General features: G+C 42.5%; 1 protein-coding gene across 2 annotated transcripts in view; it reads left to right on the plus strand.

Moving 5' to 3' along the window:
- The first annotated feature begins 583 nt into the window (after positions 1-583).
- The window catches only part of si (sucrase-isomaltase (alpha-glucosidase)), a 47,427-nt gene continuing 33,130 nt past the window's right edge, over positions 584-14,880 (plus strand). The window contains exons 1-12 of one of the 2 annotated variants that reach the window (XM_031573710.1): positions 584-793; positions 8,356-8,482; positions 9,034-9,125; positions 9,319-9,439; positions 9,537-9,646; positions 9,963-10,114; positions 11,284-11,455; positions 11,884-11,983; positions 12,458-12,570; positions 12,996-13,121; positions 13,666-13,797; positions 13,956-14,072. In XM_031573710.1, the coding sequence (XP_031429570.1) occupies positions 785-793; positions 8,356-8,482; positions 9,034-9,125; positions 9,319-9,439; positions 9,537-9,646; positions 9,963-10,114; positions 11,284-11,455; positions 11,884-11,983; positions 12,458-12,570; positions 12,996-13,121; positions 13,666-13,797; positions 13,956-14,072 (1,371 nt within the window). In that variant the 5' untranslated portion in view covers positions 584-784. Of the gene's footprint in view, positions 794-6,520; positions 6,948-8,355; positions 8,483-9,033; positions 9,126-9,318; positions 9,440-9,536; positions 9,647-9,962; positions 10,115-11,283; positions 11,456-11,883; positions 11,984-12,457; positions 12,571-12,995; positions 13,122-13,665; positions 13,798-13,955; positions 14,073-14,880 lie in introns of those variants that run through there. The other variant, XM_031573711.2, reaches the window with a different exon arrangement.

Consider the following 14,880-nt stretch of genomic DNA (forward strand, 5'->3'; position numbering starts at 1 on the left):
AGCTGATAATGAATTCAGAAGACTCCCTCTGAAGCCATTTGAGCAATAAACAAAGGATGTTTCATAACAACAAGGTTCACAAACAAAATCACAAACACTGACAAATCTCTTATGAAACCTAAAGTAAACCAGTGTATTTTGATTAAATTGTGCTTATGTGGAGTTGACAACCAGCAAAACACATATATATCAATAAGGATGCAAGGCAATACAGAGAAGCTGTTTCACAGACTTATGTTGAGGTAATGGAAACATAAAGCATAAGGTCCTGCAAAGATATGTACCTCACTTAAGTACCTGATAGCCTTAATTACTTTAATTTCATTAGCAATTGCATTATTTAATTAGTAATTTGTTGTAGAGGTGAGATTCTTTAGAAAATGTATACATCCAAAGTAGCAGGCCTACCACTTGTTGCCCTCTGTCTGTTGAAATACAACATAAAAGCATGAAAGCTGTATGAAACATTTAAGACCTAATTAAAAAAACATTCTGTTGAACTGTCTGATAGATAAAATAAATAAATAAATAAAATGTTTTAGACCTTATACTCCGAATCAATCTTTCAGTACTATCTTGAATATATGTACTTGTAAAAAAGGCTCTGGACTTATTTACCATTTAATATGTTATTTTCCCTTTTCATGCTGAAGGACTCTTAATTTGTTATTAGCAGCACCAACGTCATGCCTGAGAGAGAACGCACATTGTTATACTTTACTGTGTCGCGCTATTGAAGCATGTGTTGAGACCAAGAAACCCCTTTATTTCGACGTGTGCGTCTATGAAAGATGTAAGTTCTCTACTGTGATGTTGATTCCATATATTAAGCAGTGTTATATGTTTAGAGATGTTTATTGTTTATCATTAGTGCTAAACGGCTGAAGGAATGCTAGCATTTACCGTGTGAATGACGTTTATGTTAGCTTGCATTGCGCCAAACCATGTACTTTCTATCCTGTTAGCCTGCATACATATGCTATTTGTGTTCATTATAGTGTAGCTACGTACCTACTAATTTGTATTTACATGTTATTTAGTTATATTACATGCTTGGAGATGCCGTGAGCTGACTAGCCTGTTTGGTCAACATGTCAGCGTAGATATGTGCGCGAGGTCTACGTAGTAGCTGTGTACTTATTGTTTTCCCCTTTCTACTTTGTTTCAGAACCACACATACTCCACACACACCTAAACCACACACTGTTATAACACACTGGTTGCTTGCAACATACTGAATATCTCTGTTAGAGAATTCCTGTATTCCTGATTCGTTTCCAATACAAAGTGGTTGCATCAAATCTCGCTTCATCATTGCCTCATCTCCAGCGTGCACCTCTCATGCCCTGAACATCCTGGCCTTGAAGTGGTGTTCTGGCCGACACTCAGGATTGTGTGTGGTGATAGAATAAGAACAGCCCCTATACAGTCCTACCCTACCTATACAGTTCTACCCATCTACTAACCCTCACCCACAGTACTATCCCCTGAATATATGTTTATGTATATATATATATATATATGTGTGTGTGTGTGTGTGTGTGTGTGTGTGTGTGTGTGTCTGTATGAGGGTGAAGACAAAAGCCACAAGTTGTGTTTGGGTGTTGGTTCATTAAAACATTTTTTGCCTATAAGTTAAACTAGCATGATCCAGGGTCGCTACATGTGAAGACATAATTAGGTTTTAAAACATTTGCGTGTCTGTTTGACAATAAACGAGTGGAGGTGAACTCTTTGCTGGTTAATGACAGGGACAATAGGATTTATGTGAGAGGGGCACAAACGTACAAACAGGTCTGGCAAATGGGGCAAAGCACCGGATTGCATATCGCTGGCTGTTCTTGCTAGACAACTTCAAGTTCCACAATGTATTGTTGTGAATTGCTATGAGACCAGGGGCCCGTTCGTCGTAGGGTTGAAGCTAAGTTAATCAATTGGCCTTTTAGCCCGTTAAGATTAGCGAGCTGGGGGGGCACTGTCGGCAACCAGTAGCCCCGACCACATTCGGGCTTGATGCCCATGGAGGACACAGGTTCGATTCCGGCCTGATGTCATTTCTCCTGTCCACTCCCCGCCTCTTCTCCCTCTCATTTCCTGTCCCACTCTTCACTAAGACTGTCGATTAAATGCCAAAAAACCCAAAAATAAATCTTAAAAAAAAAAAAAGATTAGCGAGCTGATTGAGAACAGCAAATACCGGTTCGTTAACGGCTGATCCGCATCCAAATCATGTGGTTAATTTCAACCAGGCTAAACTTACCGGGGCATTTGCGCATGCACGTCCTACTTCAAAAGGCAGGAAAGGTCGATCACCAAAACAATGATTTTCTAACGGTATAATGGTTCTAAACTCAAAGAAAATTGCTCTTTTTTTCTCCGCTGGCGAGCAGGAGATGAACATGAACGCTTATGAAGAATACAAGACCATAATCATGGCAAAATTCAACACCGCCACCGCTGTGAGAGCAAGGTGTGTTGGGATGTTTATAGGGTGATATCTTGTGTGGATAACTGACGGCAAGTGTCAACTGGTACAGAGGATCCCTCTATCGGTTCGAAACTACAAGGTTGCTAGTTCAAATCCCCTCACCTCCTTCCTCGACATAGTTCTACATTTTCTTGTAAGTCGCTTTGAATAAAAGCGTCTAATAAATGACTAAATGTATTAATAACAAATGCAATAAATTGAACAGTGAAAATAAATTGTCTGTATTTCTCTCTATTCTTATCATGAGTCCACCTTAATCATTTTCTACAATAATGATATGCTATGTACTAATAACGCTCATATAATTATGAGTGCTTTGTTCTCCGCATCACCGACACTACAAAAATGTACCACTCGCAAAAAAGCGCAAGACAGTCAATGTTCGACTGTGGTGTTTGCAATAAATGACTCGAGAAGGTCTTGTAAATTAATGATTCCTTGTCGGCTGAATCGGTAGCGCTCATACAAGAATAATTGATCTTGGCGATTGCAAAGAACTCTCTCCCTCCGCTAATCTTATTAACTATCTAATATCAGTCCTTGGTCAATGGGATCCCTCCTTTTTCCGGGGGTGTGGCAAGCTTATCCAGCTACACTTAAGTTAGCCTGCCCTGGAGCAGGTTAGTGCTAATCGATATGTAACTATGGTGATTTATCAAAAGTTGCTTCCAAGAACCAAAAAGAGGGGCGTTTTTTATCTTAGCCTGAAAATTAGCTCGCTAAACCGCTTAGCGAGCTACGACGAATACCCCCCAGACATGGTGTTGTACTCTGAGTGTGAGTGCATTGTTTACTTTATTGAGTAAGGAATTCCCTTTGAAGATGTCATTGAGGAAGCATTTGAAAGGAAGTATACGCAACTGGTAGCGAAGCAAGGCAACAAGGTTGGCAAACACACAAAACCAGTGGAGAAGGTGTTACAGGCTTTGTAGCTAAATCAAATCACTTCTGTAAGTATTGGGGGCCTAATTTAAAACGAAACACTGATGGAAGGTGCCTGCTTGAAATCAACAGTGAAACGCTCATGAAATCAGCTTTGTTGTTGTTGTTGTATTCTGCTGCTCTGGCTCTATAGTTAGGCCATCATATAGTTGTGTTTAGCAGTTGGGGCCTACAAACAGCGCATGTTGTACTGTGAAGGAGGACCTTTATTGATCCTGAGTACAACATGCGGTGCGTGTTGTGGCTGTTATCAACCAGTTGTGCGTTGCTGTTGCATCCTGCTGCTCAGGATCTATAGTTGGGCAATTGTTATATTGGTTAGGTAGGTTGTTGGCTATCTGTACTTGCATGAGACAGTGAGAGGATTGGCAGCTATGGGAAGTCCCCAACCAATAGCACAAGGAATCTTCCTGTGTATAACTAAAATAAAATGACTCTGTTTATAGGGTTCATAAACATGTAAACTAGGGCTGTCAGCGTTAACGCGTTAATCTATGCGATTAATGCGGCCGCGATTAACGCGATAAAATGTTTTAACGCAATTAACGCAACTTAAAAAAAAAAAAAAAAATTCACATTTTTTTTTTTTTTTTTTAATGCCTTTATTTGGATAGGACATGAAGTTATGACAGGAAGCGAGGCGGAGAAGAGGTGGGGAGAGCATTGGGAAATTACATCAGGCCAGACTTAAACCTGTGTCCCCTCGGGCAATATAGCCCGGAAGTAGGGGGCTTGGCCTACCATTTAATGAGAGCGATGAGGGACAGGTGGGGCTTGAATAGCCCCCCTTGCTCAAAGTGGGGAATGACAGAAAAAGTTTGAGAACCACTGCGGTAGTTGAAGATGGAGAGAGCTGAGGGATTGTTGGGCGGAAAGTCTCTGTTTAAGAGCCAAAATGACGGAACAATCGACAAAACTAAAGTTGTATGTAGCATTTGTCAAGCTGAATTTAGCTATCACCTTAATGCAAAGCACCCGAAAGAAAGCAGTCCCAGGTTAGATGATCGCCAACCCATACTCCACGACTTCTCTTGGAAAATAACTAGACCAGTCCGTGAAAAGGTTACCATTTAGGATGACAGTGACTGTCAGCCCATCAACATAGTTGAGGACAGTGGGCTGATTGAGGTGATTCGAATTGCTTCAGGGGAAATTCTTACGATTTACCGTCAAGGGGCACCATTGTGTTAAAAAAAATACAATTAAACAACAGTGTCTAAAATACACGCTGTCTGAAGTGATTACTTGTTTATTTATAAGATTTAGTCTTAAGAAAAAAATAAAAACTTTTAATCGCGATTAATTAATTTCAAAATGTGCGATTAATTAGTAAAAAAAAATTAATCGATTGACAGCCCTAATGTAAACACAAAACCTTTGAATGTACAACAGTGCTGGTCCAAACAGTGCACATTCTCTGCACAATCTGCTGTGTTATCTTATCATCATCATCTTCTTTATGAAGACATAAACAATGAGTTTAGTGTTATTTTGTTTGTTTTACCCAATGTGATAAAAAAAGTGTTTCCAACACTTTGAAACATCTTCTTCACAGACCTCTGTGACCTGATTGACCTCACGGCTAAACATTTTCAGGGCCAGTGACAGTCTTTCACACTCCTCACCATCTTCACTTTGTCTGTGGCTGACCCTTGGTGACCTTTCATTCCCTCTCTCTCTATACATCTGAAACCTTCAATGTAACACTCCTTCCCTTATAGAGGCTACTCACTGTAATTGTCTTGGGTTGTATCCATCTCTTTTTCTGTAGATCCTCCCTCTCTCCCACTACCTATTTCTCTATCTAGCCAGATAGCCTTGTAGCGCACATTCATTTTCTTTGCCATCCTGATGATGCTGGTCACCTATGAGACAGCCATAAATGTAGTTTGGTACCCAGTCTCATTCACCCATTAATACCTTCATTCAATTCCTTTTCTTTTTTTCTACCCCTCACTTTCTCCCTGGAATGCAGCTTGCTGCTCAAGAGAACATAGAGTTCCAATCAGTTTCCAATGCGCCAAAACTGGAATTGGCAATTCAATCCTGAGTATCGATCCGTTCAGTTTAGTCCAGGCCTTAGCCATGATGGCTGACTAGCATGGCATTAAATGTGATGTAGCAATTAAAGTTAGTTGGTGGAGGACGAAATGAGACAAAAAATCCTTTTTTTTCATTATTCTTTTCCCCTCTAGTTTTTTTTTTGTGCTTATTTTATGGTGGAACATTGTTTCTGTCATGTTCAGGCGGTTTTCATTCAGCTCTGGCTAGCACATTATATGGTCCCTCATAAAGCCCTACCAAACCATGCATAACACCTACTCCCTCATAATGTCCCTTAGCTGAGGGACAAAGGTGAGGGCCAGGACAGTAAAACACTTAAGTGGGTTAGGTGGGTTTTCCCACAGACTCTTTAAGCAATTGTTACATCAGGAATTACTGTCTGATTATTGAACAGAAATGGGTAGAGAAGAATGGTCGCTGCACCTATTAAGTGTATTATTACTTGCCATGTATGTTCATTTAAAATGACAGAGATATTTTTGCAAGTTGCAGCCAAAAAAATGTCATGTTTAAATAAATAAATAAATAAATAAATAAATAATAAATAAAACTAATTGTCAATTTAGGGACAATTCTAGTAAAATTCCAATTTTGAGGTAAAAAAGAGACCACTATACTCTTCTAGTCATTGTCAGAGGAGTCACTAGCATCGGATAAACATCACGTTTGCAACACGATCTAACTGTTCAGTCATGTTTTACATAAACCAGAGGACAGCTCCATCAGGTTAAACTGTAAGCAGTCACCTTACGTGACAGTGTCACATAAGGGTTCATTGTATGTGGTTGAATATTGTGCAGTGTATCTCACAGCTAGCTACTGCATGCTTTTCCCTACGGATTACTTAAGTGTGGCCATAAAATAGACTGGATGCATCACAAACACACTCTCTCACACACACACAAACGCACACACACTCACACACACACATTTAAATTCTAGTAAACATTCTTTGATGTGTGTCTACATAAATATGTCCTCACAAACATGTTCATTTTCTTGAGCCACACACAGATACAATTTATGCTGAATAGAGCTTGCTGGGAGTGATGAGGATCATGCTTAATCATAACAATATGTGTTTGTCATGTTGACATGATTTGTGACATTTATTCTACACTGTATTCTCCACTCATGTTTGTCTCATTCTTCAAGAACTGCCAATTTTTTTCCTACCTTTCTTGCTCTGTCCATGCTTTCTTTTATTATGCTCTCTCATTCTCTCTCCCTCTTTCTCTCTCTCTCTCTCACACACACACACACACACACAGACATGCACACCTCCCACTTCTCTCTCTATCTGACCACCACAAAAAGATTACTTTCCCATGACTCTACTCCATAACACAGAGGACCTAGTCCTAGGTCAGGAGTGTGCGCTTTGCTTTACTTTACTTGGACCTTGAATGCCAAACATTGACAGTGTGGAGTAATACTGTACTAGGAGGCAAAGGTAAGAAGCATGCAAATGGCTCACAAAAGTCATTTCTCTGAATATGTTCTTTGCAAATAGAAATATTCGGTTAGTCAGCATTGTGTGCTGAAAACTGTTTGAACACTGACTGGTCATAGGGTGCGATAATATTGCTAAAAAAAATGTCACAGTTTGGGTAATATGGGAAATATTATGTACATGTGACATGTCATGTGTGCCAGTACTGAATATGAAACTGTAGTAGGTAACCAATTAAGGACTTCCCACAGTTGACAGTTCACAGGGTTTAATGTTTATGGACATTGTGTTATTTTAGGGATGACCATTGCTAGCTTTTTTGACATTCAATAATAAGAAATTGTAGGTTTGTAAGATGAGCCTTATTAAAAAATAAATCATTTAGCATGCTGGTTCATATCAACACAATGGCTTCCCCTCAGAATGGCTGCCATAATAATGTACCTCATAAATAAACTTGAACTTGAACTCAGTAGAATTTTTGAAAGTTCTGGCTTTAATATTTGAAGTCGTGATTCTCATGTAGTGCTCAGTAACACAAAACTTTTGAAGAATGTTTTTTCAATCATAAAGGGTTCATTGGGCCTTGAAAGAACCTTCACATTTTTTTCCTAGTTTTGGGTCCTGTGTTTTTCTTTTTTATTCTCCTAGGTGTTCAGAAGAATGCTATACACCATTTTATATCTAAATTATAAACACAGTCCACAGCATGTTTTTCAGTCTTTCTCCCTCTCTCTACTTGACATCCCCGTAGTCTTTGGTTCTATTCCTTGTGGATCTACCCACGGTAGTGTAGAGTGGTGTAAGGGTTTGATTTGTACAACACTGCTCCGGTTGTAGCAATGAACTGATTGATGCTCAGTCTTACACACTGATGACTGACCCAGCTGTAAGTGCTTGAGCAGTAAGGAAAGCAAACAGGTCTCGTATTCATCACGCTAATTGCATGTGAGAACTGACTGAATGTCTTCAGCATGGATGAATGTAGGATGTTGAATGTGTTATATTCATGTTCCGTTCATCTCAGGAGAGGTTAATTGAATGGCAGCTGAGTTTTAACCTTGGAGGTAAATATATCTCACTCAAGAAAATCTTTCACCTGAAAGGAGGGAAATAAATGGCCCTGAATTTGGCCCTTACCGATACCTGTATCTGATTTGGACTTGAGTCAGGAGTAAATCATTAACTGGAGTTAATAATGGCAAATCACAGCAATTAAAGAATGAAAATGTTACATTAAAATATTGTTACTCACATTATTATCTTAAAAGTGACCATTTAGTTTTAGTTGAGGTTTCTAGTTTTTCATCGTATTTCCCCATATAGTCCTGGTAGTGTCCAAGTGCATGCATTTGTGTGAGCTGTTTTTCTTTTGTCTTTGTATGTCATTGTGTGCTGGTCGCTGGAGATGGGGAAGAGGAAGTTCTCGGGGCTGGAGCTCATCCTCATGGCGATGTTCCTCCTGGTCAGCGTGGTCGCCGTGACGCTGGTGGTGCTGCTGGCCACAGGGGAGCCTGCGGTGATCACAGAGGGCGGTGAGTCGGGACAATACGCCGCAGAGTGCACACACAGACACACACACAGACACACACACAGACACACACACAGACACACACACACACACACACACACACACACACACACACACACACACACACACACACACACACACACACACACAGGACAGGACGGCCAGTCAGAGAGCCAGGCCATGGTAGACCGGGATAGCATTACCAACTGGATACTCAGTGAACGCTCAGTAAGTGAGGCTGTCTGATGACAGCATTAAGATACAGATATTATGACAGCTGTCATTCTCAATCCTCATTTTCAGCTTTGACGTCGGTATGAGTTTGCTATTTATAAATGCCTAACTGAAGCCGGGGACAATTAGCTGCGCCCGCACTGTACCCTAAAATCAACCTCGAGTTAACCTTGGACAAGAGGTATCAAAGCGCAACCTCATTATGTAGTTGATGGAATGGCCTGTCTGTCGGTCTGTCGGTCTGTCTGGGAAACTTTTTGAGAGGTGATGTCAGGATAAGAGCACTCAGAATGTTTACAAACTGTCTGTGGTGATTGGCAGAGACGCCGAAGCCACCGGAGGTAGTCCCCCAGTGCCAGAACATGCCGCTGGCTGAGCGGGTGGACTGTTTCCCAGACTCGGGTGCCTCTCAGGTAGGTCCTCATTACATCTCACTCCAGCTGAACAATCTCTGCCATCCGTGGGGCAAGATCGCAGGGCATAGATGTTTGGTGTTTGTAGACTGATTTGAATGCATTTGTGGTTGTTAATCTACAAAGCCACTGGCATGGCGGGAGCTACTGTCTGACGCAGTCCTCAACATGCCCTGTGATGTGTCCCCCACAGAGAAAGTGTCTGGAGCGTGGGTGCTGCTGGAAGCCTCTTGATGAGACCAACGTGCCTTGGTGCTTCTTCTCGGAAAACCACGGATACAATGTCACTAGTGATCACCAGCCAAGCAGTACAAGTGAGATCCTGTCTGGACTTATCAGTATTGTTAAAAATGACACGGTGGTGTTGAATTGTGCCCTGCTCAACATGACCTCTTCTCGTGTTTCCTCCAGAGGTGGAAGCTGTCCTGAAGAGAAAGACAGCTCCCTCCCTCTTTGGAGCGGACATCGAGGAACTGTCCTTCCATGCTGAGATGCAGACAGAGAACCGACTGCGCTTTAAGGTGAGTTAAGGGTACAGTGTGTAGTTTTTAGTGTATTTTGTAGAAATGGAATATAGTATTCATAATTATGTTTTCATTGGTGTATAATTAGCTGTAACTATGAATCATTAGCTTAGAATGAGCCCTTCAGATCTATACAGGGAGCTGGTCCTCTTCCACGGAGTCTGCTGTGTTGCGTTTTTAGATGCCACTTAAAACTACACACTGTTACTTTAAACCAAAACTAGCTAAAAGATATATTTAGGCTAAAAGAATATCTCTCTGGAAATGATCACTAAACTTTTGTTCCAATTTTCCACCACTCACCCCTCTAAAGATTACAGATGCCCACAAGCCCAGGTTTGAGGTACCCCATGAACACGTGAAGCCTCCCGCCAATCCTCCAACAGGCCCACTTCAATACGAGCTGGAGCTCGTCAAGCAGCCTTTTGGCATCCGAGTTCGCAGGGCATCCTCCAAAAAAGTCTTGTGAGTGCAACACACACACACACACACACACACACACACACACACACACACACACACACACACACACACAAACCCCCCCCCACACACACACACACATATTGTCTTTGTTCCAGCTGTCTTGAGTCTATCATGTATCTGGCTCAGTGGCTCGCATCAGTCAGGGTCCAGAATATGTAATTTGACTCTCTTCATTTGTAACCAACAAACATCCACTGGAGACAACATCCATGTAGGGAGTGAGAGGGAAAATTTGCATCGCCACTAATGGGCCGTTTACCTCTGCTGCACAGGCTAGCACGCTAGCACACTAGCCTCATTCATGCTGACATGAGCCTGAATGGCTATCAAGATGGAACAGCAATAATCACAGTGGTTGGCTGACACTCTTGTCATATCGCTGTAGATCCCCAAGGGGTGGGGGGGGGACAATCTGTTTTCCATGTACTGATCTGATTATTATGCCGTTCTTTTTGGAAAGAGGAGCCTGGTTTGTTTGGCTTGTTTGGTGCCACTCAGCCATGTGTGGAAAGACAGTAATTACAGTGGGTGTCATTCAGCGGTCCACGTGTACGAACAGGAGTCAATTACCCCTCAGATGCAAAGCTCAATTAAAGCCTCATTATGAAAGAAGAGGAGAAATGTGATGGACCACTTATTCATCCCCATTCCTGTCATCCTCCTGTTATTTGAGGCAGTTGTGAGTGAATGTTGGTCTTTTTGTTTATCAGTCTTGTACGCCATGAGAGTGGTGGCTCTTGTCCTGGTTAAAGTCTGCTTGTTATCATTGATGATGGAAGTCTTTTGGACTTCTTTCACAGTCGATCACTGGACAGCGTCGACTTTATTGGTTTATTACTCCTAGACATGGAATGGAATGCTATAAAAGTATATAACATATAATGTTAATCACGACTTGATTGTTTTGCAGCTCTGATAAGCTTAACAGCAGATAATAGTTCACATGCACAATTCATTTTATGTGAAATTTTGGAGCTAGAAAAAAAAAACATGGAAAATTGTATTACCCTGAAGAATAAGCAATAAAAAGACATATGATACACAAGGGGGAATACAGATTAACTGACACCACCATTCAATATCATTTTGTTCCCACACACGTCACACATAAGTATGTTTAATTGCTTTGGTTCTCTCTCACACCTGTCCAGGTTTGACACCACTATGGGCCCACTGGTGTTCGCTGATCAGTACCTTCAGCTCTCTGCAAAGCTTCCCTCTCACAACATCTACGGGCTGGGCGAGCACGTGCACCAGCAGTTCCGCCATGACACCAACTGGAGGACCTGGCCCATCTTCACGAGAGATGCTTTCCCCAATGGAGTGAGTAAGAAACACATGCACTCACCTCTCCACCAAGCACACACACACGCATGCGCACACACACACACACACACACACACACACACACACACACACACACACACACACACACACACACACACACACACACAGACAGACACACACAGACAGACACACACAGACAGACACACACAGACACACACAGACACACACAGACACACACACACACACACACACACACACACACACACACACACACACACACACACACACACACACACCAGCAGCAGACCCCAATACACAAGCAATAAATCCAGGCTTTGCATGCTGCTGTGTCAGCATTTGCATGCTGTGAACTATTTGAGCAATAAGTCATTTCTGCCACACACAGTGACCAATGGCAGGGCAGGCTCTGACTCTGACTTGGAGCCCCCTCTCCTCACTTCTAGGGAACTGACAACCTCTATGGGCATTACCCCTTTTTCCTCTGCCTGGAGGACGACAGCGGCAAGTCCTTTGGAGTCTTCCTGATGAACAGCAATGCAATGGGTAATCGCGCCACGCGCCATGCCACCTTATCACACTGTCTCAATCTCTCGAGCCTTACTGTGAGCGTCCTAATCAGATGCCTCTGCTGCTTCAGTGGTGATAAACTGCATAGATGTGAGTTCTGACAGTGGACATGTCCAGTGGCGACCCTGCGTAAAGCTTTTATAACACGTGATTCTTCGTAATAAGCCTGATTCTTCTTGACAAATACGTAGTGTTGGCACAAACTAAAGCTGACATTTAAGAGATTGGGTCTTGTTGAGCTGGACTCCATGCAAACACGGCCGTCATTATCGTGCAGTGGAACAGGGTCGGGGACGGGGTGGAGGTGGGGTTGCGTGCACCCTTGTACAGAGGAAAGTAATGTTTGTTGACATGCCTCACAACGTGTTTTAGTTTGTTGTGGTTTTGGCGAGTTGGTGGTAGATTGCTAAACTTTTCTTCCTCTCCCTGCTGTGGCTGGATCCTGTCCAGAGGTGACCATCCAGCCTGCTCCTGCGGTCACCTACCGGACCATCGGTGGAGTGCTGGACTTCTACATCCTCCTGGGGGACACCCCGGAGGCCGTGGTGCAGGAGTTCACAGAGGTTAGGCACAGCATGAATAAGCAAATGGCTTCTTTGAGCTGAATTATTCATATCTTGTTGTGTATCAGAGGACAAAATTCCTCCACCAAATTGTTGTGATGAACTGTAACGTCTCCCTCATTTCCAAGTTGCAGAGTGATATATTATTACGTATATATTTAAATATGTAGGCTATATGCATATATAGTGTGTGTTTACTCTCAGTAGATTATATTATCTGTTCTCATATATATGTATTACATGCTGCATACATGTAGAATTTTAGTGTCGTTTTAGTGTCAAAATGTCATTTATCATCAATATATATATATTGTAATTTGTTTTTGTAACTTGTATTATTGTAACTATGTAGCACTGAACTCTTAGGTTAGATCAGATTTACTGTGTTCTATTGTAATTGACTTTTGACTCCCGTGTTCCTGCAGTTGGTTGGCAGGCCAGTTATCCCCCCATACTGGGCTTTCGGGTTCCAGCTCTCCCGCTGGGACTACGGAAGTCTGGACGAGGTGAAGAGGACAGTGGAGAGGAATCGTGACATTGATTTGCCCTATGTATGTATCACAAACACACACACACACACACACACACACGCACATACACACACACACGCACACACACGCACGCACGCATGCACGCACGCGCGCACACACACACACACACACACACAAGCACATACACACAGACTGAGACAGCGCGCCAAATCTGCAAATGACACACACACATCTATCAAATGGCCTAATGGCTGTCAAATAAAGGATGTCATCTACTGCTTCTGGTCTAAAAGAAGGCTTATTTCCTTAAGACGAACAGTCCACTCCAACAAAGGAGATAACCACTCAGCTAAATATCTGTCTCCCACTGATTAACATTAGCAAGAAACTGGCAACGGCACATCACCATCTGGTAATGCGCAATGGAGCAGCTCTGCCAGTAAATCAAAGCACAGACCAAGACAGAATGTGCAATGATATTTGAGGTCATTAAGGCAGCCTATTTAAGCTAATGCTCACATCAAGGTGAAAGGATAGCCGAGATGCTGGAGTGTTTCAATGTTTCTGCACATGTGACCTTTTTGAACCTCTCTGAACATTACAGGACACCCAGTACACTGACATTGACTACATGGAGGACAAGAAGGACTTCACATATGACCTTGTGAAGTTTAAGGACCTGCCTCAGTTTGCTGACTACATGCACGAGAAAGGCCAGAAATACATTCTCATTCTAGTGAGTCATTAGGAGGCCTTCAGCCTTCAGTGTGCCCCTCTCTCAGTTTTGGCATGTTTGTAGTGAAGGCTTAAATGCTAATATCCCATAACTGCTGGACATCCTGCACTCTCTGACCTTCTTTGCTTCTGCTCCCCCCCCTCCCCCACCCCTTCCAGGACCCTGCCATTGCCATCAGTCCCAGGCAGAATGGGCCGTACCACTCCTACGACAGGGGGAGTGCAACCAACTCCTGGGTCACGGAGGCAGACGGGAAGACAGCCCTTGTTGGAGAGGTTGGCATTGAGTCCCTCATTAGGCTGGAAAATAAGCCTCGGGTTGTTTACCCTCCACTCATAGCATCCAGTGAAGTTAGGATGACAATCATTACCAGAGTAAACTCTGATCAAGGGCATTGCCTGCATTTATGTCCTGCCATCCGCTCCAAAAAAAAAAAGAAAAAAACCCGTAAACCGCCTGTCTCTCTGTGCGGGAAAATGCTCAGAGCGCAAGTGGGGGAAAAAAGTTCACCATATTTGCTTTGCTTCAAGGTCATTCTTTCCATGTAAATCAGGACACCCAATAGGAAGTCACATGGCAATCAGCACATGTGTTTGAGTCCTTGATCTTTCATAGGCGCTCCAAAGTGATGTTAGCCATTTACCCTGGTGCAATAAACCCACAGGTAACATCAGTTACATATCAAACTTAATGTGCTCTTGGTTGGACTGTGGCCAGTATTGATGGCTTTTTAATGGTTATATTTCAGCACAGCTTAAGTATTGAACTGCACTGACGGCTACCTTTGTGAGATAAATGTGGATAAAGAGGAATTTATCTTCGTGAGGGCATCAGCAGAGCAACAAAATCCAGTTACAGGGACAGTTGTTTGTGGTGAAGTTGGTTGAATAAACAGCCAAAGTACCATCGCTAAAGCATGACCATGATGTGAGAGTATAGTAACAAATGGTTTCTTTTGAAATGTATATGCCAGGTGTTAGCAGCATGGCAGCAAGATATAGATTAGCGGTAAGGAGAGCAGAAAGAAAGGGACAGTGATAGAGAGAAAGAGAAAGAAGAGAGAGAAAGAGACACAGAGAGAGG

Source organism: Clupea harengus, chromosome 9, assembly GCF_900700415.2.
Source record: "Clupea harengus chromosome 9, Ch_v2.0.2, whole genome shotgun sequence".
Lineage (NCBI taxonomy): Eukaryota > Metazoa > Chordata > Actinopteri > Clupeiformes > Clupeidae > Clupea > Clupea harengus.